This window comes from Ambystoma mexicanum, chromosome 8 (assembly GCF_040938575.1).
Source record: "Ambystoma mexicanum isolate Mex_15411 chromosome 8, UKY_AmexF1_1, whole genome shotgun sequence".
Taxonomy (NCBI): Eukaryota; Metazoa; Chordata; class Amphibia; order Caudata; family Ambystomatidae; genus Ambystoma; species Ambystoma mexicanum.
The window spans coordinates 1,573,398,364-1,573,423,394 of record NC_090929.1 but is presented as its reverse complement, the minus strand read 5'-3'; the positions used below and the strand labels follow the sequence as shown (position 1 = coordinate 1,573,423,394).

General features: G+C 47.6%; 1 protein-coding gene across 1 annotated transcript in view; it reads right to left on the bottom strand.

The window, feature by feature from the left end:
- Positions 1-25,031, bottom strand: part of SHOC2 (SHOC2 leucine rich repeat scaffold protein) — a 1,004,889-nt gene that overhangs the window by 76,567 nt on the left and 903,291 nt on the right. The window contains exon 8 of the mRNA XM_069611778.1: positions 19,821-19,938. Coding sequence (XP_069467879.1) covers positions 19,821-19,938 — 118 coding nt within the window. The remainder of the gene's footprint in view (positions 1-19,820; positions 19,939-25,031) is intronic.

The window sequence follows — 25,031 nt, the reverse complement described above, 5'->3', positions numbered from 1 at the left end:
CATTCTAAGGGGGGGGGGGGGGCAGAAGTCACTTCATAAGAAAATTCCTAGTTTTTTTCTTAGTGCTATCTTGCTGTTGTACTCTAGAAATACTACCATGGTGAGACTTGGGAGCAGTGGGGAGTGTCCCAGGCAGTTCTCAGTAGTGAAGGGAATGAGGCATGACTGTGTTGGTCACCACATTCTTATCTATTTCCATAACATTGTAAACCATCTAGCAATATACTTTGCAGATTCACCCAGATTAGGCGGGGAGAATATAAACATAGATGTTTGCTGATGATGCTGTCCTAGTCTATCAGACCCTCAGCATCCTTAAGGATTAGCAGGGCAGCAAGTCAAATTTTACTATGAGAAGGGCCTACTGGTGACCACTAGTAAAACCAAACTAATCCGCTGTGGAAAAAGGAGAAATACAGTGGCTTAACCATCCAAATTAAAGGGAATGTGGTAGATTAAGTCACATTTGATTATCCAGGTTTTCGATTATCCAACAATGGCAAATGGGGCAAACATATTGAGAAAGCAAATGTTTACATTGTCCCGCAGATGTTCAGCAATTCTGAATTTCACAAATAAATTCAGTAATGTTGTCAATCCTGCTACGGAAATCTATAATTCTCAGGCCATTGGGCAGCCGTCTACAGTGCAGAATTGTGGGGGTCATAGCACACTTGTTTAACTGTTATAGAAAACATCTTTCTCAGGAGGTTGCTAATTGCATTTCCATACCGCGCTTTAATCTTCAGAGATCTGGTGGGAGCAGTTTCCCAGTCTTGGCGGCGAAACTGTGGAACGCGCTACCTAATCCTCTCAGAGCGGAACCCTCCTTGGCCTTCAAGTGCAAAGCCAAAGCCTGGCTGTCTGGCCAAGACTTCTTCTGATTTGATCATCCATTCTTCCCCATGCTATTACTCTGGTGTAAATATGTAGTAGTTGTCATTTGATTGTTTATTTGTATATAATGTGTATATAATCTATAATGTCCTCTTGTTTACTGTACTGCTCTCCTTATTACATTGCTATATATTAAGTCTGTAACCTAAGTGATGAGCCCGGATGCCCTTGGGCCTTGTGTGCTTTAGAAATAAAAATACAGATACAAATGCTCCCCAAAAGTGTTCCTAACCTATTTGTGCATCTTTAGCTTGGATTGACCAGCTTGAGAGATCCAATAGCCCTTAAACCAATGCTATATTGGGCAAAGATCTGGTCTAACCAAGAGCTTGGGAGCTATCGTGAAGCACTCATGGACCTGATGAATAGTGAATGTGCTAATGATCTCCTTTGGCTAACCAGATTGTTCTTTTTGAATTTGGGGCACCTTCGGTCTGATCTGAGGCTTATCCAGGGGGATATCAGCAGAATCAAAGATGTTTTCAGAGAATGGGTGTGCATAAAAAGGCCAACTGTTTATTCATGACAGCTGGATGGACTTGTATTGTGAACAAAACCACATGGACCTGAAGAACTCTGATGGACATTAAATCTACATTTGCGTGTACCTTTTCATGAAATTAGGATTAAATATGCTTCCACTTGCGCCCCTCAAGAATGTTGCCCTTTTTGCAACTGCACCACCACATATCCAACATTTTTTGTTAATTTGCCCAGTGTACTCCAGAATTTGTTCAGGCAATTTGATATTGTGACTTAAGAATCATGGAGTCTGCACACTGGTCAGTGCCGAGTCCTTGTGTAGGAGTTCTCTCCTTGCAGATGTGGTGTTTGCTGCATCTAATCAGGGCCTGGAGAAGAACAATCAAGGTGAAAACTTATTGATTAATGATCTTTTAAAAGACTTTGTGCCTAATTCACCTAAGCATTTTACAATGGCAAGCCCCATTGGAAAACACTCTTAAATTAGGGTCTTAATATTTTGTCGTCCTTGCCAAACCAAATAGATTTATACATGTGATTTATTATAGTGCAGAACAAGTAAAGGCCTTTTTTATGGATGCTATTTAATGTGTATTTGATTGTATAGTATCATACTGAAATAATGTGTTTTTGACTGACTGTATGTATATTTTCCTAGTTGTTGGCATGAAAGGAAAAAAATGTTTTCCCAAAGGGATTGTGTAGTATAATCTAATTCTTTCTAATGGTTGGGTGACAGAATTCGTGAATTTTGCTGTCGTCTTCGGAGCATGGCGTGTCAGCAGTGATTAATTCAGATGATATAGATTCTGGGCTACTAGGATGCATTTTCTGTAATGCATTAATCATGAGCACAGTTTTGTCATCAGTTCATGGGGATCATTTGTGGCCTTGACACTTTCTAAACTGCTAATAGTGACGGCAAGAGGACTATGCAATTTTAGCATTTTAATTATTTTCAGTAATGTTTCTTATAACAGCACACATACAATTACTGATTGTACTTTTGTCTCCTAAGAGAAACAGTAACTATAATAATGAATAGTCTTCCTAAAACAAGGCACGCAGCTCCTTTCCATTCAACTAACGGTCCAAATATACATCAGTATAACTATTCAAGCAAGCATATTTCAAAGTGCAGCTTTGGTAAGTGAATCCTTCACTTTGAAACCAAATCGGAAATGCACCCGCATAACCTCTGAGAAGAACCCCAATTGGTTCTGTGAAAATAGTTTAATGTGATATTTCCACATTTTGAGGGCTGCACACCAAAAAATTATGTTACTCACCGTAGTGACTAACGTACTCTTAGTCCATAGTGGTTCTAGGTCACATTCGACACCAAAAGGATCGAATGCCTTTTTTCGACACCAAAAGGATCGAAAAAAAGGGTTGAATTTTGTTTTTTGTTTTTTTTGTTTTCTCTTTTAAAAAAAAAACGTTTTTACATACAAAAGTTAAAAAATATATAAATAAATAAAAAAGCATTCAACCCTTTTTTTCCCGATCCTTTTGGATTCGAAAAAAAGGTAATTCGATCCTTTTATTTCAATACTTTGCCTGGACACCGTCCAGAGTCCCCTTTCCTTCATACTGTATGGGCGTCCCTTCCAAGGGACAGGAGACGTAACCTTTTTTGCCAGAAAAAAACCTTCCCTTTAAATCTAGCATGCGCTGCCCTGACTCCGCCCTCTGGCACCACACCTCAGTCCCCATTGACTGGTCGACAATAGATTTAACATTGCCTAATGACACCAGTATAATTAGGGGGGAGGTTGGTGGGACGTATGGAGGAAAGGGGACTATGGAATAAGAGTACGTTAGTCTCTACAGTGAGTAACTTATAATTACTCTTACGTCCCGTCCCCTTTCCTCCATACTGTATGGGCGATTACAACTGATTGTAGTCCCAGGGTGGAGAGGAGACCATCCTTAAGCAAATAGGTTCCTGAGAACCGCCTGTCCGAAAGTCGCATCAGATCTAGAGCTGGCATCCAAACAGTAATGCTTGCAAAAAGCAGAGGGAGAGGCCAAAGTGGCCGCCCTGCTTATGACTTGCCAAGGGACATGGCGCTGGAATGCGATGGCCGTTGCCTTGGCCCCGACTGCGTGTGCATGCATGTTGGCCAGGAGCGGCTTGTGCTGGCCCTCGTACGAGCTGCCAAAAGTGACGAAGAGGGCGTCCGACTTGCGGAAACCCTTGGTTCTGTCCAAGTAGAATTTCAGGGCATGCATGACATTCAAGCAGTGCAGCACTCTGTGCTTCGTCCTTGGGTTAGGGAAAGAAGTCGGAAGGACTATTTCCTCGTTCACGTGAAATGCAGATGGAACCTTGGGCAGAAATGCCAGGTGCGACCGCAAGACTACCATGTCCCTGTGAAAGGTGGTATATGTTTGAGGGGACCATTGCCTGAATCTCGCTGACTCTGCAAGCCGTGGTAAGGCTGACTACTAAGGCTGTCTTGATGGTGACCAGCCTAATGTCCACGAATGCCATTGGCTCGAATGGTTTGTGCGCCAGGGGGCCCAAGACTATATTCAGGTCCCACACTGGGTACGGTCTCTTGACGGGCAGGTAGACTCGCAAGACCGGTAAGGTGTCTCTTGACGATAGGGTTGGAGGAGGAAAAAGTGCCTTCCTCAGAGTTCCTGCAAGCCCCAATGGCTGCAAGGTATGTACGGCAGGCGTCTACCTGTACGCCAGAATGAGCGAGGTGCGACGAAAAAGAAAGCGCATTGTCCAGATTGCAGGCCAGATGGTCAATTCCCTTGGAGTCTGCCCAGAGGCAGAACCTGGTCCATTTGCTCTTGTTCTGAGCCCTGGTGTCTATGCTTCTGGCACCCTGTATGATCTCCAGATTGGCCTGTGAGAGGCTAACGTGCCGAAGCGTTACCTGTTCAGGCAACACGCTGTGAGGGCTAGTTTCCTGAACCTGCCCTCCTGCTGCGCCAGAAGATGCGCTGGGCCCCTCGGGAGGTGTATCAGGGGCACCTCCGAGAGGCTGAGGCGCTCCGAAAACCATGGTCAGACCGGCCACCATGGAGCAATCGGAATGATGCAGAGCTGGTGAGACTCCTTGATCTTGCAAAGAACCCTGTGGATCAGGGGAGTGGGTGGAAAGGCGTAGGCCTTCACATCGGTCCACTGGAGGTGAAATACGTCACCCAGAGAGTCGGGGCCCTGACCCTGCCAGGATGCAAACTGGGGGCACTTCTGGTTGTGCCAGATGGCAAAGAGATCCACTTGGGGGGGACCTCACCTGTTGAAGATCTGAGCAACAAGGTCGGTTAGCTGCCACGAGTAATTGTCCGCTCCCAGTCTGCTGAGCCTGTGCGCCTCCAGGTTGGATTCCCCCGGGAGGTGGACTGCCTAGAGGTACATTTTGTTTTCAAGGCCCATTCCCACATGCTGAAAGCCAGTCTGCACAGGGGAGGGGGATCTGGTGCCTCCCTGCTTGTTGACGTAGTACATGCAGGTCGAGTTGTCTGTCTGAATGAGGACAACCTTGCCCTTGAGAAGTGGTAGGAATGCTCTGAGCGCTAGCCAGATGGCGTTCAGCTCCAACCAATTGATGTGGTATTCCTGCTCCTGTCGAGTCCAGGTGCTGTGGACCGAGACCGTCCAGGGTGGCTCCCCGGCCCTCTAGCAAGGAGTCTGTGGTGATGCTGGCCTGGGAGAAGGCGGCCAGAAGGGCTTGCCCATCCATAGGCTGCAGTCCTTGGACCACCCAGTTAGGTCCGGGTGGAGAAATGGAGGAACGTTGATCATTTCTGATTGAGAACCACGCTCCTGATTCCATGAGGCTGCGAAGTGCAGCTGAAGCCTTCTCATCCTTAGTCTTGTGTGCGGGACGGCTAGCAGAACCGCTGCTAGTAGACCCAGGAGATATTGATGCCACCAAACCAAGGTCACTTCTCTGCTGAGGAAGTGGATGGTGGCCCTCTTGATGGCCAAGATCTTGTCCTCCGACAGGAAGACCTTCTCGGAGCACGTGTCCCAAATGAGTCCCAGGAACGTAGGGAGCAGCTGTAACTTCTTGAGATTGAGGGAGAAGCCCAGGTCGTGCAGTGTGTTCATAAAGGCATTGGAGGACTGGTGAACCGCCTCCCGAGATGTAGCTCTGACGAGCCAGTCGTCGAGGTATGGAAAGATGTGGAGGCCCTGCTCGCTGAGGAGGGCTGCTACCACGTTCATGAGTCTGGTAAAGACACTGGGGGCCGAGTTGAGGCCAAACGGGAGGACCTTGCATTGGAAAAGGTAGCCCATGATCCTGAACCATAGAAAAGAACGATGGGGCTGCCAAATCGGGACATGTAGTTACGCATCCTTCAGGTCTAGGGAGCACATCCAGTCTTTCTTGTCCAATGTCTCCGCTATAAAAGCTGGCGTAACCATCTTGAATTTTTGCAGGGGTAAGGAGAGGTTGAGGGTGTAATGGTCCAGCACAACTCTCAGGCCCGCCTGGTTCTTCTGAATGGCGGAAATCCTGGAGTAGAAGCCAAAGCCTCGCTGGGAGGCTGGAACTTCCTCCACTGCCTGGCTCTCTATGAGCGACCGGATCTCTGCCAAAAGAGTGGAGGTGGGAGGAGAGGCTGGGATGGGTAGGCGGTACCCCGTGGATACTACAGAGAGGATCCAGAGGTCAGCGAAATTCTGGCGCCAGAAATGAGCATGGAGAGCAAGCTTGCCCCCCACTGGAGACACGTTGATCCGAAGGGGCGCGTCATGCCTTCTTTCCCTCGGAGGCTGAGGAAGGGGGCTGGAAAAAGCTCTTACCCCCCCTCCTCCTTTTTGTTTGAACTGCTTCTGAGACGGCGAGCGGCCCGGCTGCCTGGATCTGCGTTCCTGGAAGCCGCAGAACCCTCCATATGTACAACCCTTCTCTGAGTGCTTGCCGTTTGTGAGCTGCTCTTTTTGTCCAGCTCTTCATCTGTAAAGGAGTGGAAGAGGGTTCACCCCCATCCCCCCAACGGTAGATCTAGAATGCGCTCCTGGACGTCCGGGTTGGATTTTGTTGCCCAGAGCCAGGCTGTGCGCCTCATGTCCGTGGCAATGCAGATTGCATAGCCCGAGGTACCGACATGCGGCACTGTGGATTCCATGAGGTCATGTGCCACGAGCTTGGCCTCTGCTTGCCCCGCCTTAAAGCGTGATTGGCATTGGGAGGGGAGGTCCAGGAGGAAGTCTGCAATTTCCTGCCATAACCGTTGGTTGGCGGCAGCCAGCATGGCATCTGCGTTGGCCTGACGGAGATAGGAGGCATTGGAGTAGATCTTCTTGCCGTAAACCTCCAAGATCTTCTCCTTGCCTAGCAGTGCCGTAGAGGCGACGGCTGAGGACGACTGAGGCTTGGAGTACAGTGATGCCGCAGCCATCACCGAGCAGTGTGGATGAGGATGGGTTGAGAGCAAGAGTGTGTCACCCTCCATCTGCCTGGTACTTGCTGGTCAGGCGTCAGTTGACCGGCTGGACTGAGTGGGGCTTGAGCCAACCCTTCTTTGCCAAATCGGTTTGCAGTAGAATCCCTGTGTTGGCAGAGGGGCGTTTTGTAAGGACTTCAGCTAGAACCCCCTCTGGCGGCTGTTCGACCTCGGGCTGAGGGAGGCCTAGGTACTCCGCCAGGCCTGCAAGACGTTCATGGAAGGCCCTGGCTGAGGATGGCGTGTCCGGATCCTCCTCCTCGTCCATGTCCTGCTGATCTGGAGGATATTGTGGAAGAGGAGGGGTAGTTGGCACCAGAGGCTGCGGTACAGAGACCGCAGCCGGAGGCTGAGGAGACGGCAAAGGTTGCAGAGTTGGCTGTGGAGCCGGCTGCACCGGGGTCAGTGAGCCCGATGGAGGGGACTGTGGTGCCGCTAGCATGGCGGGCGGACTTCCCTGACTGCGTCCCCGATGATAACCCCCCATCTGAGGAGACCTCCTGAGGCCGAGGAATTTGTCGGAGAACCCCTCCTCACTGGCAGAAGAGTTGCCAGTGGGTACCGACGGGGTAGCAGGGGACTGCTGGAGCCGCTGCGTACCCAGTCCGTATGGACGCATGGGAAAGTTGCCCTACGCATATGAAGGGTAGACTGTAGGCCACGTACCTGGTTGCTACCAGTCCCACCTTGACACTAGTTCTTTGCCGAATTCGTGGAATTGCGTCGGACGTGTGCTCCTGTCTGGCGCTGCAGCCATTTTGTCGAGCTGCCTGCCACGTGCCTGCGACGTGTTGCCCAGCCCGCTGGGTCCGGCCTCGTCCAAGACTCTCGCGTGTGGATCACGAGGCCTACCCTGCTCCTTTGGTCTCGCCCCAGTAGCTGTGACACCCTCGACCCGGGGGTCGGTAGAGTTGCGTTTAGGCACCCCCTCGGACATATTGCCGGTATTAGGGCATAGCTCCTCAGACGTATTGCCGGTGTTATAGCATAGTCCTCTCGGCTATTGGGCTGGTACAAGGGCGTAGACCCTCAGATGTAGGCCCGGTTCAAGGACCTTTTGGGTCCTCGACACTGCGTCCGGGAGGATTCGAGGACCCCCCAACCCGAAGGCCGGTAGCTGTAGCAGCCTCAGTGCACATTCCGGTAAAAGGACCTGGGGTTACGCTCACCTGGCTCCCACAGGGGCGTTGATCGGACACGGACAGCTGCGGTCTCCTCCAATGTAAAGCGTAGTGCAGAGATGACAGACTGGACTGGCCCGCCTAATCTCGTCTGCTTGACCCGTAGAAGTATTCTCCTGCAAGTGGAGAAAGGGATTTAGCCACCCGCGGATTCTAGTAATGGCACCCCACTGTTCTCTCCACTAATCACCTCCGATATGCCATTTCAGTAATCTCACCTTATGTTTTTGAATGATGAGCTCTCCATCCTGCGTGGAATGCAGGGGCACGTAGATACCAGTTACTTTACTCGTTCGAAGGAGTTGGAAGAGTTCCGGATGAATATTGACTCTGAGGTTCCTGGCGAGAACCCGTAAGTATAAAGTCCAAAGAGTTCAATATGTCCGATGTTCACTCTTGTCCCATTCCCTTCTTGTGTTGCAGCTGGGTCCAAGAGAAGATTGTCTTGTGGCAGCTGATAGCGTTCAGGTAAGAGTCTGTATCACCCAACACTGTCCGGTAAAAGATGCGTGTATTTAACTTGTTTTCTCTCTCCTTACAGGTGTGGCATAAGAAGTTGCGGGGTGTTAAAGAATAATGCCTCGGGTGGTAAATCAGGTAAGTCTATGGTGGTAAAAAAGAGATTGTATTTGTTGGCTCTCGGCTCACCTTATATTTCTTTTGTCCCCTAGATGCTGGAGTTCGGCGAGGAAAATGATGGAGGCAGCGCCGAATCGAAAAATGCTGCGAGGACTGGTGAGTATGGCGCAGCGCTGCAGCTGGCGATGCGATGCGAGCAGAAATAATGTCCTTTCCAAGTTCGAATACGTGATGGATCCGGAATCAGGTAAGGAATTAAAATAATGTCCGTGTTCTAACCTTTCCTTCTTCTTTCCTCTTTTTCTAGGAGCTCTGGATTCGAGGCGGGCGTGGCAGAAGACTGGATGCTGACTGCAGGCACGGCGAGCGTTACGCTGCTAGATGCAGAATAACGCGAAGCATGTGCTGCTGTTCGGGTGTGGTTTAAATAGCCTTCAAAGTAGTCCCAGGTAAGAAGTTCCCCCAGAACCACACCCGAGTAAAAAATAGTCCCTGAAGTAAAGTAGTCCCATTCAGGCCTCACGTTGGCTTGACTTCATTGCAGCATGGTCTGCATGAGGTAAGTAATGTACATGAGCCTGGCGCCTATGGCGCCAGGACTGATTTCCTCTATGAGCCTGGTGCCAATGGCACCTGGATGCCTGCTCCCGGGGCTGATGGGCTTGGTCCAGATGCCCGGGGGTAGGCATCATGACACCTGGCCGGTCTCTCTCATGCGGGAGAGTCCCTGGGAAGAAGTCTCCCTTGGGGGGTGCACTAGAAAATATCGGCCCTACCTTGGACCTGGGACGATGCTTCACGAAGTTCTTGAGATCCTCTGGAGGTGACTTCTGGATGAGCTCCCACCACCTGGATAGTCTATTCTTCAGAGCCTTCATGGACAGCGAGTCACGCCGAACATGATTGCCAACCATGGTCTGGACCAAGGCAATGTAGGCAGAGGGCGTGGGGGTCTGAAGTTGGGAAGAGCTTGTTGCAGGATGGACACCTGCTGAACCCAGTAGAAGTCAACATGCGCCGGGGAGGAGCGTGACGCTGAAGGACCAAGCCCTCAATGATAGAAAAGACAAAAAACAAAGACAAAGAAGAAGTATCCGCGCGTGGAATTACATGGACGAAACCAAACCCAGGAGCGCTGGTGAATTCGGCCCGTTCCCGTTGATGTGGAAAAGGGGGCTGGGGTGTGGAGCCGGAGGGCGGAGTCAGGGCAATGCATGCTCCGTGTGCTGCGCCCCAGCTCTCCTCTAGATTTAAAGTGGAAGGCTTTTTTCTCCCGTCCCTTGGAAGGGACGCCCATAGGGTATGGAGGAAAGGGTACGGGACGTAAGATTAAAGATTGTGTCCAATTTTGTGCAGATTTCAAATGCGTAAATATCACATCTCTGAGGAAAGGCAGCTAGCAAGCTTTGGATTTCAGCACCCTCCAACCCTCACAAACCAATTGCTCCAAACCACCGTCATGCTCCCACGCTTGCAGAATTTCATACAAACACTCCCATTTACCTGCTCCCCATCCCTTCCCTGCCACAAACATTCTCCCCCACACAGACACCAAAAGTTATTTACCAGTGAAACTCACTGGTGTAACACATGCAAATCATGATCTAGCAACTGATCATCATTAAATAGCCGAGATTCAACTGAAAAATAAGTAACACTTCATAATATATTATACCAGTAGAAGCCATCTAGATCTGTATTCTACCTTCTAAATAGAACTTGAAAAATAGCTATTGTGGTTTGGGACAATTCTGCGATCAGCTTAAAACCTATTCCTACCACAAACTCTCAAAACACGGGCCCCCTTGAGCGGCGAGACTCATCCTTCACCTCTACCTAACCTGTATTCAAATGACACCCATATCAAGCCTACGATCCCAAGTCACCCTTGCCTGACAGAAATCTCAAACTCTGCACTACACTCAAGACATTACCGAACACGCATCATGCAAATCTGATGCCAAATATCCCCACAAACCTCATTGTACCTAGGAAAGTCAACTACAAATACAACCAACCATAATAAGTTACCTAGACAGTATAAACAAAGCACCTCCCCAACCAAAGACTCTACACAGACCATCAAGGCTGTTCTACACAGACCATCAAGGCTGTTCTACTCAATGCTAGATCACTGTTAGCACACGCAATGGACATGCCTGACCTAATCACTGCCAATAATTTAGACTTCCTCGCCATTACAGAATGCTGGCTGCATGCGGCAGCAGGACCGTCACTCCTACTGGCTGTACCAGACAATTATACAATTGTAAGATAAGAGAGCAGAGGCCAGAGGTAGCGGATCGTCATCATAGCTAAATCAAACCTAGACCTCAGATTAGCTACTACGCCCAAATTCACATCATGTGAATTATTGACAGCCAAAATATCAATTGACAATTCCCATACCATAACCATCCAGCTAGTATATAGACACCCTGGGCCCATTGGCACCTTCGAGGAACATTTGTTGCTACTACTGACAGATAATATCAAAACTTCTTTTCAAATGTTAGTACTGGGTGATTTCAATTTAGGACTAAATGACCCGAATGATCACCAAGCACTAGCAATTGCCAACACTATTACAGACACAGGCTTTAACCGAAAAGTCACCCAACCCACTCACAACAAAGGCAGGACCCTTGATTGGGTAGCCAACCTTAATTGTGACTCACTAATCACTGCCATCACTCACCAATCTTGGACAGATCATTGCCTAATGTCATTTACCTTCTCAGTAAACACAGTAAAAACTAAACAAAAACTTGAAAGTTCACTCATGTCTTACAAGGAACAAACAACATCACAGTGGATGCTATCTTGCTACTTGTGATGCCCCATGCTGAAATCCTTAGAGAAAAATCACTGACCCTAACAAATTAGTAGAGATATACAATTCCTCTATGACTAAAGCTCTGGACATCATCGCCCCCCCCTCAAGCTGCGGAAAGGTAAACCAAAAGCTCATTTGAACTCTTGGTTCACTCCGGAATTAAAAAAGCTTTACGTGCTGAAAAAAGAAAACTGGAATCTATATGGAAGCACCTTCCTTCCGTAGAGAACAAAACCAATCTAATGAACATATCTGTAAAATATAAGAACTAAATACTTTGTACTAAACGTGAGTCATGAAATAATAGAATCAAGTCAGTTCCTGTACCAAAGAATTATTTGTGATCCTCAAAGAGATGTAGATGCCTATTACACCTATGGATCCATGCGTGAAGGATAAACTGATCAACTCTGGTGCACGAACATCCAGAATGCTCTCACCAATAAAATAGCCACACTGCAAACTAACATTGCTGAAAAACATCTAAACCTCCAAAATTCAGGTAACCGTCATACTACTACTAAAACTACTACTAAACTACCTACTACTAAACTACCCAAGGACTTTACATTTTCCAAAGTATCTGCCTTGGAGGTACAAAAAATCATTGCCTTTCTTAAACCGTCATGGTGCCAAGGTGACAGTTGCCCGGCGCAAATAATCAAAGATGCTGCGAGAGACCTGGCACCTTTCATCTCCAAACTAATTAACGCTTTATTTACCTCACGGATAGTACCTAGTAACCTAAAGAAATCATGGGTTCTACCAGTCCTTAAAAAACAATCTTTTGGATCCTACCATCCAATTACCACAGTCCCATTTTTATTGAAGACATTGGACAGAGTAACCTAACTACAGATCAGGAATATTTAGAGATTAACCACCTTTTAGGAACTCGCCAATCTGGATTTAGACCCCAACATCAACATGGGACCGAAACGGCGCTGATCGACTTAAAAGCACAGATTGATGAACTTAAGGACAATGGCAAATTTGCACTGCTACTGGACCCTTCGGCTGCGTTCGACCTGGTTGACCACAAAGTACTATGTAATCACCTCGCTTCAGCAGCCCATTTCACTCAGAACGCTATTACATGGATACAATCTTTTCTAAGTAATAGGACAATGAGTCTTCTCTCCCTCAGCATCAGCCGACCCTATTCCTATTACATGTGGATTCCCCCCCCCCCCCAGGCTCCCGCGTATAACCTACAATGTACAACATTTTCACGAAGCCTTTATTCGATAATCTGGACCATATGGGTGTCACCTACACAAATTATGCAGATGACACCCAGATCCTCCTCCCTCTAACGGGTATTAATGACAATGTATTAAAAGTGAACAAAATGTAAGTAATCATTCAGGAATGGATGGCCACTCATGGCCTCTGCCTGAATGACGATAAAACTGAGTTACTGATTGTGGGATCTACAGCTAAAATGAACAAACTAAATACAGACTACGCCTCTTAACATCGATGGAAATATGATCCCAGTGGCCAAAGAGGTGAAAACTCTAGGTTTCTATCTGGACGCCACTTTGAATCTACAGAAACATGTGAACGCCAAAGCCTCAGCTACTGCCTACATGGGGAAACCTTTGCTCTCTAAAGAGAGTTGCATTACCCACACCAGAGCACTAATACTGTTGAGGTTGGACTATTGCAATGGACTTTACCTGGGAGCAAGTAAATATGTTCTCAATAAATTATAAACATTGAAAAATAACGCTCGTAGAACTGCTCTGAGCATCTCTACGAAAGCTCATAGATCTGAAACATGAAGACTGAATAAACGTTTGTCCATCAAAGATAAGATCCGACTGAAAACCGTGACCCTTGCATACAAATCCCTGAACCAGGCGGCCCCTCTATACCCAACAGTAAAGTCCAACCTCAAATCAAGTCGAGTCACTAGGTCCTCTAACACTCTCGGCTTGATAGTCCCTAGCTATAAACTACAAAAATCATGGGGGGGGGTTAGTTTCCCAGTCATGGCTGCACAGCTCTGGAACTCACTCCCTATCTCTTTGAAATAGTCCAAGTCATTTTCTAACTTTAGAAGAAATTCCATCAAATGGCTGAGAAATAGTAAACATCAAAACACAAATAATAGAACGACACAGCCATTTAGTTCTCCCTTTGTATATTATCTTTATCTCTGAATTCCCAAAATAAACATAGGACTGTTCATAACTTGTAATTATCTGTCGCTATTGTTGTCCGATTGTATTTCTTTGTAACCATGTATTTCCATGACCGTGCATATCATTAACTTGTAAATGTCGAACGCGCCCAGATACTCCGGGTTAATGCGCGCTATAGAAATAAATAAAACAAACACTAATAAAGCCAATTTTTTACTTTTATAAATTGACAACATTACCAGTTCAAGACTCATTTGGTCACAGAGAAACCAGGATTTAAAATTAATCTTATGCCTGCTGTAGCAACTGATGTCAAACAAGGGGTTCTTACTGTTCCTTCACCTAGACTGACAGATCACAAGAACTCAGCTCCCCTGGACAATCTACATTCATGGCTCATGTGGTCTATTACCTCAAATGCTTTTCATGCAAATGCACGATTAGTAAATTAAAATTACACACCTTAGTGACTGGAGTACTCCTACTTCGTAGTCCCCTTTCCTCCACCCTTGTGGGTGTCCCCTAACATGGGGATGTTACCGGAACCTTTGGCAGCGACAAATTGAGCTGCCTTTAAATTTAGTATAGCACATGGGGGCTCTGCCTCACGTGTGGGAACGCCCTGCCGTCGACGCCTCACCTCAGTCTCCTCTGAACACATTGGACGCTTCGATACCTGGCTAAACCTATTACCCATTAGCAATTGGCATACTAGCGGGGGAAAGTGGGTAAGACCTATGGAGGAAAGGGGACCAAGGACTAGGAGTACTCTAGTCACTATAGTAACTTTCATTACTCTTGCGTCCCGTCCCATTTGCGCCATCCTTGTGGGTGGAGCAACCGAAGAACATAGGGTGTAGCCGTGACAACCTGCCTCCTATGTAGGATGAAGCGAAAGGTCCAGAGCCGCGTGACCAAACTGCATTGCGTCTGGAGCTGCTGTCCAGTCAGCAGTGCTTACTTGGGCCGACGGTGTGGCCCAAGTAGCTGCCTTGCTGATGACATCCCAGAAGCATGTCTCCGAAATGCGACAGCCGGGGCCTTAGCTCAGACTGCATGGGCATGAATCCCCTCAAGAACAGGTTTTCCCATGGCTATGTATACCTCAGAACTGGCCTGAACCATCGATCGGGCAATCGAAGCCCGAGAGCTGGGGGGGGGGGGGGGAAGAGACCCCAAAAGTCACAAAATGCCCCCGAATTCCTAAAGGATTTTGTGAGAAAAAACTTCAGAACCCTCCGAATTCAGATGAAACGGAGAAACCACCTTGCGCAAGAAATATAAGTGAGTGCACAAGATGACCTTGTTGTTGAGGAACTTGCTGAAGGGCTCGCACAAAGACAACTCCTACAGCTCACTAACCCTGCATGCAGAGGTGAGAGCCACCAATAAAACAGTCTCTAGTGTCACCAAGCGTATGCCCACAGAGGCCATTGGTGCGCAAAATCTTGCGTTACAAAGCGGCAAGAACCATAGTGAGGTCCCAAGCTGGATGTGGCCTATGCACAGGAGGAAAAATCCTAGAGAACCCCTTAAGATGGGCATTAACCACCAGGTTGGCTACCAAAAATATGTTCAGGGAAATACTTGCAAGCCCCAATGGCCGCCAAAAACACGTGGCAAGAATACACCTGAACTCCAGAACAAGCCAGGTGTGCCGAAAAGGCCAGTACGTCATCCAGAGGACAGAAGACAAGGTCCAGACACTTGCTGCGAGCCCAACAGCAGCACCTAGTCCATTTGCCCTTATACTGGGACCGAGTCAAGGGCCTCCAGGCCTGCTGAGTGATGTAACTGTTTTCACCTGAAAATTGAGCATGCTGAAGCCTCAGCTGATCAGGAACCAGGCCACCAGAACCAATTTGGCCAGCGCCTAGATGTTGCACTGTCCTACCCTGCTGCGTCAGGAAGCCCCTCTGCTGGGGATCGGAAGATGGATGGGACCCTGGGAGCGCAACTGCAGCAGATTCAAAAAGCAGTGTCCCAAAGGCCAATGGGGGGCAACCGGTATGATGCTAGAACTCACAGTGGCCCTGAACTTGCGGAGGGGTCAGTTGGAGCAAAGGTGTGGGTGGGAATGTTTAACATCTGCGGCCGTGCCAACAGATCTTTAGTCTCCCAGTGACACCCCCCCCACCCGACAATGACCTGCCCATGAAGCAAACAGGGGGCACACTTGGCATACCAGGGAGATGCAAAGAAATCCAGGTCCGCAAACCACCCCCCCGACCCCCTCCCAACGCTGGAACTGGGACAACAAGGAGTCATTGTGCAACTCCCACTCATAGGTGTTGAACTCCAGCGACAACTGGTCCGCTTCTACATTGCTGTCCACTGGGAGGTGGAGTGCCGAAATACAAATCCCCTCCATTAGGCCCCATTTCCAGATCAAAACTGCCTGTATGCATAAGTGAGGAGGGAAGGGGGTGCGGGACTGACAGATGGCACTCTGCTTTCTCAGGTAAAGCATTGTAGCAGAATTGCCCATCGTGACCAGCCCAGACCTGTCCCTGATGAAGGGCGAGAACACCTTGAGGGCTAGGCCCACTGCCCTGAGCTTGAGCAGATATGCAAGAGGGCCCTCCATCCTGGACCATGCTCCATGAATTGCGTAGCCCTCTAGAGTAACCCCCCAACCCAAGAGGGAGTGGTCAGTCATCACCACCAGGGTAGGCTCCGGTCAGGTGGTGGGGGCACCCACTGAAACATTTTCTCCATCAGCCACCAGAGAAGATCGGTAGTAGAAGCGGTGGTATTGGGATCCTATCCAACTGAGACACCGTCTCCTGATCCCAATAGGCCACCAGGTGGAGCTGGAGGTGCCTCATCCTGAGGCGAAAGTGCTGTACAGTGAGCACACAGGATGCCATCAGGCCCAGAATGTGCTGGAACCATGATGCAGAGGTGGTCTAGTTGGCCAGAAAGTATCCCACTGCCTTGCAGAGGGACATAAGCTTCTCGCCCGTGGGGAACTCCCGCTGAATGGTAGTGTTTCAATGCACTCCTAGGAAGACCAGTTCCTGAGATGCACATAACAGAATTCCTTAGGTTAGAAAAAACCCGGCTGATTAAGGAAATCCACCAATCTCTGGCAGTAGTACACCACCCTTTCGGGTGCCCCGCCCTCACCAGCCAGTTGTCCAATTATGGGAATAGATGATGGCCCTCCAGGCAGAGAATGCCCGCCACTGCATCCATCAACTTCGTGAAGACATGAGGGGCTGAGTTCAGACCGAAGGACAAAACCTTGTACTGAAAGTGGTACCACAATCGTGAACTGAAGAAACTTCTGATGCGGTTGATCCATGGGTACATGCAGGTACTTGAGGTCCAGGGAACATATCCAGGCCCCTGCACACAGACTCGGCAACATACGTGGGAGTTATCATCTTGAACCGTTCCAGCGGTAAAGACAGATTTAGAAAGGAGAGGTCCAGGACTGCCCTCCGGCTAGTCAGGTTGTTCTTGAGTACTGCAAAAATCCTAGAATAATAACATTGTTTACAAGAGGAATCAGTTCTATCGCCAGCATCTTCAAGAGAGAAAGCACCTCCCGTAAAAGAAGCAGGGACATGATCTGACGAGGACAGGATGGTAGAGGTAAAGTAAGAGGCAGACTGAAGCCCATGGAGACTATGGATAAGATCCACAGGTGGCTGAAAAGACGCTTCCTGGGGACCTGGAAGAGCCAAACTGCTCCCCCATAGGCAAGATGTCTTCCCCCCACCCCAACGTCACTGCTTCTTGGGGGAGAGGAAAAACCAGTGCAATGTCCTCTGCTGCTGCTTCCTGTTGTCGCTGGGCGACCTGTCCAGCCTCTGTGTTCCGTGGTCCCAGAACCCCTTCAAGCAGGAGAAAGCACTGGGCTTGAACTCTGTGCTGCCCTGAGACTGAGGGAAGGATTTCTGAACTGGTTGTCAGGATGGCCAAGGATTTCATGATCTGAGGTTCTCTTCTTTGAAAAAGGTCTATGCCCTCGAAAGGCAGATCTAGGCTCCGTTCCTGCACATGAGATGAAAACTTAGTGGCCTGCATCCACGCCGTTACACACACTTTGATAACTAGATAACTGCAAAATGAAGAAAAACCTTTAGTTTTTTGTTTTTTCTGGAGGGTCAAAAAGGTTTTTGCCTCCAAGATTTTTAATGCACATTCGTTTGTCATAGTAAAAATAAATCAGGCACTTGTCAATTTACAATTTTGCACATAATACACATGAGTACAGTCCAGTCCAACTGACTGGCGTTGTTGAACACAAAACATGTTTTTTCCTTTTTGTATAATGACAGAACTTAATTTACAAAAATGTGGGCACAAAACAGAGTTAGTGAACAAATATCAGTGTTGGTAATGGACACTGAAATGGTGGAAGGGTCGTCGACACAATTGTGTTTCGGCCAAATGGGTAAAGCGGATTACTGGAGCTTGCAATGTGGTGGCCTTCAACAGGACAGTGGGACTAGTAGTGGAGACGAGTGTCCTGATAGTCTCATGTGCAAAGCTTTGCTACGTTGAAGGGCTCCAGGAGCAAGAGAAAGCTAAAAACGTCTCTGCGCTGGCTGCTAGGTCCGACACAGTCAATGCGGAAATAGGGACTAAGGTGAGGCGCCGGAGGGCGGGGACTCGGCGTGGCATTCCCATGCATGAGGCCACACCCCTGCGCGCTTGACTAAATTTAAAGGAGCAGCTTTTTTCAATGCCAAATGTTGGGGCAGCCCACAAGGATGGAGGAAAGGAGACGGGAGTGTATGTACGTCGGGTCAAACCAAGTTCAAAACAGGAAGGTTAGTGCATGACACCATTTGATAAGATTGACAATATCTACTATATGACCTTCATGACCTACCCCCACGTGAATGGTTTTCTGCTTTTTTCAGCAATTATTTCAATTTAAAAACAAACAAACAAACAAACAAACCGTGCTGGGCCAATGAAGGATTGTACCCTCTCCCCTTTCCAAACCTCTTGGAAAAAAGGTATACTTTTAGCTTCCTTACACTCCACTTTACCTTTAGTTTTCGTTCTTGTACATGTCATAAATTTTCCTCTTGTTTTTTACCTGGTATCTCCCCAGATTTTGATGTCATCAATCACCCTACTTTGCTACACAACCCTTTTGAACTCTTCTCAGGTCTCTTTCCTGGTTTTCTTCTTAGCTCACCAACCATTAGTACTCTTTCTTGCAATCCCCGAGGACAAACTCAGTTTCCACTCAATCTGAATATAGGACTACCCCTCCTCACCCACGACTTTGTTTTGAGACCTATACTTTTTTCAACTCCTGGATTGTATCACTCTCATTCATAAACTAAAACAGAGTACACATTTATGCTTCCCGTCCTTATACCAATTCATCCTTTTCCACTGGTGTTTTGCCTATTTTCCTCTTCAGCCCATAATGTTGGTGTAATTGGCAGCCCTCACTCTCTCTGTAAATTCCCTCACTTGCTGTGGTTATCAATTATTACAGTACATGCAAAATTCCCATTTAAGTGACGAAAATGCTAAATTGTAGTGAGTTAAACTGGATTACAGTCCATTCCTTGATTGACCCATCAGCTTTTACTTTTCTCCAGTTTAAATGTATTTTCAATTTGGCTATTCGTTAACCTTAAATGCCTCTTCCAATCACGTCCTTACCCCTCTAAATACTCTTTGCTGGGTAGCTTATTCACACTGCTTACAGTTCCACTTTGTGTGTGTTACCATTTTTTTTTTCAATGATTAGCCATTTAATATGTTGCTTTCTCTATCTGCCCCTCACATTGTTCCGAGAGTCTTAGTGTGCCCATTGTGCTTAATGATTCCATTCACTGAATGTGGCCAAACCCCAACATCCCTTTCCCCAGTGCCTTCTCTCTATTTTACCATCCTTCCGTATGTCCTACATACTTCACCAAGCCTCCCAAGTATATTTATATCTGCTTAACTTTTAATTTAAATACTGTATATTCTGTCTTTTTGCAGTGAATTTGTAGTTTTTGAAACTTGAACAGTTATTCTGCATCTGATATTATACAAACCAGCCTGTAAACCGTGAATCCACTGCTTAACAAATACTAACTTAGATACAATTATAGATAAGGTACAACACTGTATACTGTAATGTGCCCATAAAATGAGGAAACAAATATATATACCAAAAACTTGACTGGCACAATATCATGTTTACATTAATTACATCTTACTGTTAAAGAAAAAGGCATGAAGCTTGTCTAAATGGTTAAAATTGTAGGATTCAAAAATTACACCAAAAGGAGAACCTCTGCTTACCAATTTCCTCAGGCAGATGCGAGAGCAAATTCTCCCCCAGACCAAGATGCGTCAGATTTGTTAGATGTCCAATACCTCTTGGAAGAGTGCCCAACTGATTGTTTGTCAGGACCAATTTCTAATAAAAGAATTAAGCATAAGCAAATGTTATTTAAAAATGTCTAAATATCGGCTAACTTTGAAGAATGAAAAGATGCAGTTAAGCTAATACACCCATTAAAAGATATATTTAAATATAGAAAATTGATTAGAGTTTGCTAAAAATGTTCTTGATTAGCCATCAAACATTTAATTAATATTGTTGTACTCATATTTTGAATGTCTCCAGAAGTTATTTGTACCCAAGACATAAAATGAGCAATGCATTTCCGTGGACCCCCTGAAGAAATGAACGTCTGTAAAATGTAAAGGGTAGGTGCATGAATGGACACAGGAAAATAGATATGATCAAATGGTTCTGAGACCAGTTTTCAGAGCAAGGCTCTGTGCAGCTGGGGGCAGTATGCGTTGCATGGGGCAGTGTCCAGTATACTTGCCCCATCATTTGTTGTCGAAGGAGAAGTTGTGAAGTTTCATTAATCAAAACGTATGTTAAAGAAAAATAGCTGGAGACTAAGTACATACTACAGTGTTGCAGTAGGCAAGGCAATTGCAAACTGTAGGTGTACAAAATGATCCTTTGCTTGTTATTGATTTCAACTGTTTTCAATGTAGCATTAAATAACACTTAAGGGCAGGGTTAGTGATGGCACTCGAGCAGAGGCAGTTGCAGAATTCCAGTCCTGCACACCCATGAAAGCTGTATTGATTGCGAATACCTTTGTGTTTTTAAGGGAGCCAGGCTTTGGGCAATTTCTGCTTCCCTTAAATGTTAAAGGTATTTGTAGCGCACTACATTACCAACGGAATTGGTCCAAAAGCAGATCTGCAAACGAGAAGGCAGGGTGGGTTAGTGAGGTGAAGAGGGAGTAGGATAGCGAGAGAAGTGGTGTCCTGTTGGCAGCTTCAGTTCAGTTTTCACTGTACGCTGAGCGGGTGCGAATATCAGATCGATGTCGGTCCTCGTGTGCTGTTGGTGCGGCTTATATGTTTGTTGGTGTGGTGAAGTACATGCGGTTTGCTGTGCGAGAGGTGGTTGTGTGGGTTTTTGTGTCAGTTAATTACGCAGAAATTTGAGCTTTTTGGGTAGTGGGTTATATGTCTCGCGACTAATATTCCCAATTTGGCTCAATGCCTAGGTTGAGAGTCCTGCACAGTGGGAGAAAGGCCCAGGTTCCACATTACAGCAGGTTTCACCATACAATAGACCAAGTAGGAGGCTACACCTAGATTTGAGAGTCCTGTATAGTGGGAGAGAGGCCTAGGTCTCATAATACATTACATTCTACCATATAATAGACGCGGATGGGGGCTACACCTATATTTGAGAGTCCTGTATAGTGGAAGAAAGGCCTAGGCTTCACAATACAGTAATAGAATAAATAGACGTTACACATGTCCGCGATTGGAAATAACTATTATTAAGACCAGGAGGTGCACAAGGCAGTTGGCAGGGGAAGGATGTGGTTGAGATGTCAGCACTGCTGTGGGGGACTCAGCTTGGGGCACCGATTCCAGGGAAAGGTTAAAGGCTGGGTAAAATAGAAGTGGGCAGCATGAAATGCAGGCAGCTTCTTGCAGATTCCACTGGCATTCACGGCCTCCAAATTGGTCTGCTTTTTCCTGCAGCTGCCAATATATAATGAAATCAATCTTAGAGCAAAGCAAGCTCTCGAGGCTAACTAAAGTGTATGGTATCGCAGTAGGTTTGTAGATGTACAGATTGGATGGTACTATTGTTCACTACTTTGCGTAAACATCTAGCTCGCTTTGTGTATTTTTTATCTAAGAGGAAAGAAAGAACAAGCCGAGTGGATGGCGTAGAATGCAGATAACTGGGCAAACTAGGTGGAATATTGTAATTTGCAGACATCTGACTTTCAGTTTAGCTGGTAAAAAGGCTCTCCTGTTGCTAGAAACCCCCACCAAAACCTGTTTGGCTAGTTCCACAATGCATCCAATGCCTTTACTTAGTTATTTTATTTTTCTGCATCAGAATCATGTCTGGTGAAACAAAACATTCCATCTAGGTTTTCACACAACACCCTCCTGACATTCCTAAGCAAGGAAAGGGCTTTATTCAGCATTCTACTTTTAAAACGGGCATTTTTCTTGGTTTGCAAAAACACATTTTGACACGTGGTGAATGCTGCTGGGATTTCCCTTTCAAATTCCTTTTTTCTCCCTCATCTGGATTACAAACATTGTTTTGCAGCCCTAGTCAGTTTCACTTATAGAGCAATCTGGTTAAAACACAGGTCCACTGAAATTGACATATGCCCTTAGAGCTGGGATTTCTTTTGAAGCAGTGATTTTTGACATTTTGTAGCCCAAAAGTCCAGCATTTTCCCATGCCGTTGAAAGTAAAGCTTCTGTTGATTTCCCAGACTTGGTCTGACACAGCCTGCCATTCAGGAATAAGGCTCTCTTCTGCTGGAGCACAATCTGAATATGGATGGGCATGGCAGGGCCTCACTGATAAAGAGTAATGTAGAACAGATGAAGAGCATCAAAGCGGCATCATTTTAAATGTAAAATATTTCCCTTTTTCAAGGGGGAACTTTGGGCAAGCAGCAAAGCAGCACTGCTTTTTCACTCCGCTTCTATAGTACACACCAGAACCCACCCTGGCAGCCTTTCTTGGTATGCTCCCGGTTCCAACTTGCCCAATGGGGCTTGGCAAAACAGTGCAGCCATCTTTGGTAGCTGTAAAACGCAGTTTTGATGCGAGGCAGTGGTGCTCAAAGGAGCCAGTGCAGCCATTTTGCTGTTAACTGCTGAAGTGCAGCTTGATTATAGATGTGAATTCTGCTGAGGTGGTCAATGTATACCACAAAGGGAGCATGCCAAGACTGACTGAAGAGCAAGCCTGGCGGTGGTTGGATTGGTGCTGGGGGATGCAAGAGCATAAGCAGGACCATGTCTTGGATGATTCCCCTCAGGATACATCCCATTTGAGGAGATCTCATTAGTGAGGCATTCGTCCCCGTCCACACCCCCACCCCCCGTGTAATGCTGTGCTCTTCCCGTGCTGTATCTGCTGTGAGAAACCTGAAGGTGTCTCTCCAACTCGTCCCCGGGGATTTGACATCCAGATGGCCAGGACACGGCCATCGCTATTGGATTAAGTTCCTAGGGGTGGACCAGTGAGGGAGGATCACTTGGATGGGGGGGGTGAGGGGTCCTTGGGGAATGGAAGTGGGACACCGATGGGTCAGATATGGTATGCACCTTATTATACCTTTTCCCCATCCTACCCTGTAGGATACTCTGACATGCCCCCACCCCCCCTTTTTCGGCACAAACACTTTCGCACTCCTCGAAAGAAGACGGATAAACACCAAAGCCATTTAACCTGACATGTCCCAATGCCAGTCAGGCAAAGACGTTAATGTTAAAGGATATTTGTACCGCGCACTATCACCACCGGAGTGGTCCCCTGGCGCTCTGGCGGCTCTGAAAAAAGGAGAGGGGAGGTTGAGTTAGTGGGAATGAGAATAATTAGTGGGTAGGCTGAAGGTCACAAATCTCTCCAAGTATGCATGTTGTAAATCTATGGCAGTCTACGTTATGGAGAGGTAAGGTAGAGCGGCAAGGGCTTTCTGGAGCAGAGTAATTGCTCTGCCCCCCACCCATGCCACACTCACAGTTTTGTTGGTGTCTATTGGCTGCTGGCTGCCTTGGCTTCCCCTGCGGACACCTGCTAACACTTCTTGGAGCCACCTCTGCTGGAGCCGCCCTTTGCCTTGGGGCCCTTAGCCGGAGGGGCTGGCGAGCAGAGGGCTGCCCTTGGAGGAACCTTTAAGTCCAGGGAGTCAGCCAATCACGGGTGCATGAGGGTTGGGAGGTGGGCTGAGGGGTGGGGAGGACAACGAGAGTTGGTCTGGGCTGCTAGGCAGCACGCGGGGCCTGGGGCCTACGAGTGGAAAGCAATAGACCCGAAACACACACACCTGACAGCCCTTTCCCTTCCCCACAGGGATAAAAGGTAGAGCACAAGACGAGCAAGGCAGCACGTCCAAGGAGCTAACTCAGCCTGGCAGTGTAAGCGGAGGAGAAAAACTGCATACCGAGAATGTGACATGGAGAGAATCAGACCAGCGCCTGCATTTCGCAGGCGAGCCGAGGTAAGGCCGACAGCTAAGGCCCTCTTGATGGTGACCAGCCTGATATCTACGGATGCCAAAAGCTCGAATGGTTTGTGCACCAAGGCGCCCAAGACTATGTTAAGGTCCCACACCGGGTGCGGTCTCTTGACGGGCGGGTAGAGCCTTGCGAGTCCCGTCAGACTTTTCTTGATGATAGGATTGGAGGAGGAAATGCCCTCCTCTGAGTTCCTGTAAGCCCCAATGGCTGCGAGGCATGTACGGCAGGTGTCCACCTGCACGCCTGAATGGGCGAGGTGCTCCGAAAAGGAGCGCACATCGTCCAAGGTGCACACCAGGGGGTCGATTCCCTTGAAGTCTGCCCAGTGGCAGAATCTGGTCCATTTGCTTTTGTACTGGGCCCTGGTAGCTTTGCTCCTGGTGCCTTGTATGATTTCCAGATTGGCCTGTGAGAGGCTAAGGTGCCGAAGCTTTACCTGATCAGGTACCATGCTGTGAGATGTAGTTTCCCTGGTGCAGGGTGGATTACTCTGCCCCCCTGCTGGGCCAGAAAAAGTGCTTTTCCCGTCAGGAGGTGAATCGGGGCACTTCGAGAGACTGAGCAGTTCAAAAAATCATGGTTTGGCCGGCCACCATGGAGCTATTAGAATGAGGATTTGGCGAGACTCCTTGATTTTGCAAATTACCCTGTGAATCAGGGGAGTGGGCAGAAAGGCGTAGGTCATGCTTGTCCACTGGAGGTAAAATGCATCGCCCAGAGAGCCAGGGCCCTGACCCTGCCAGGATGCGAACTTGAGACACTTCTTGTTAGGCCAGGTGCCAAAGAGATCCACATAGGGGTGACCCCACCTGTTGAAGATCTCCTGAATAATGAGGTTGTTTAGCTGCCACTCTTAATTGTCCGCTCCCAGCCTGCTGAGCCTGTCTGCTTCCCGGTTGGATTCCCCCAGGAGGTGGACTGCCATGAGATAAATGTCATTTTCCAGGGCACACTCCCACATGCTGA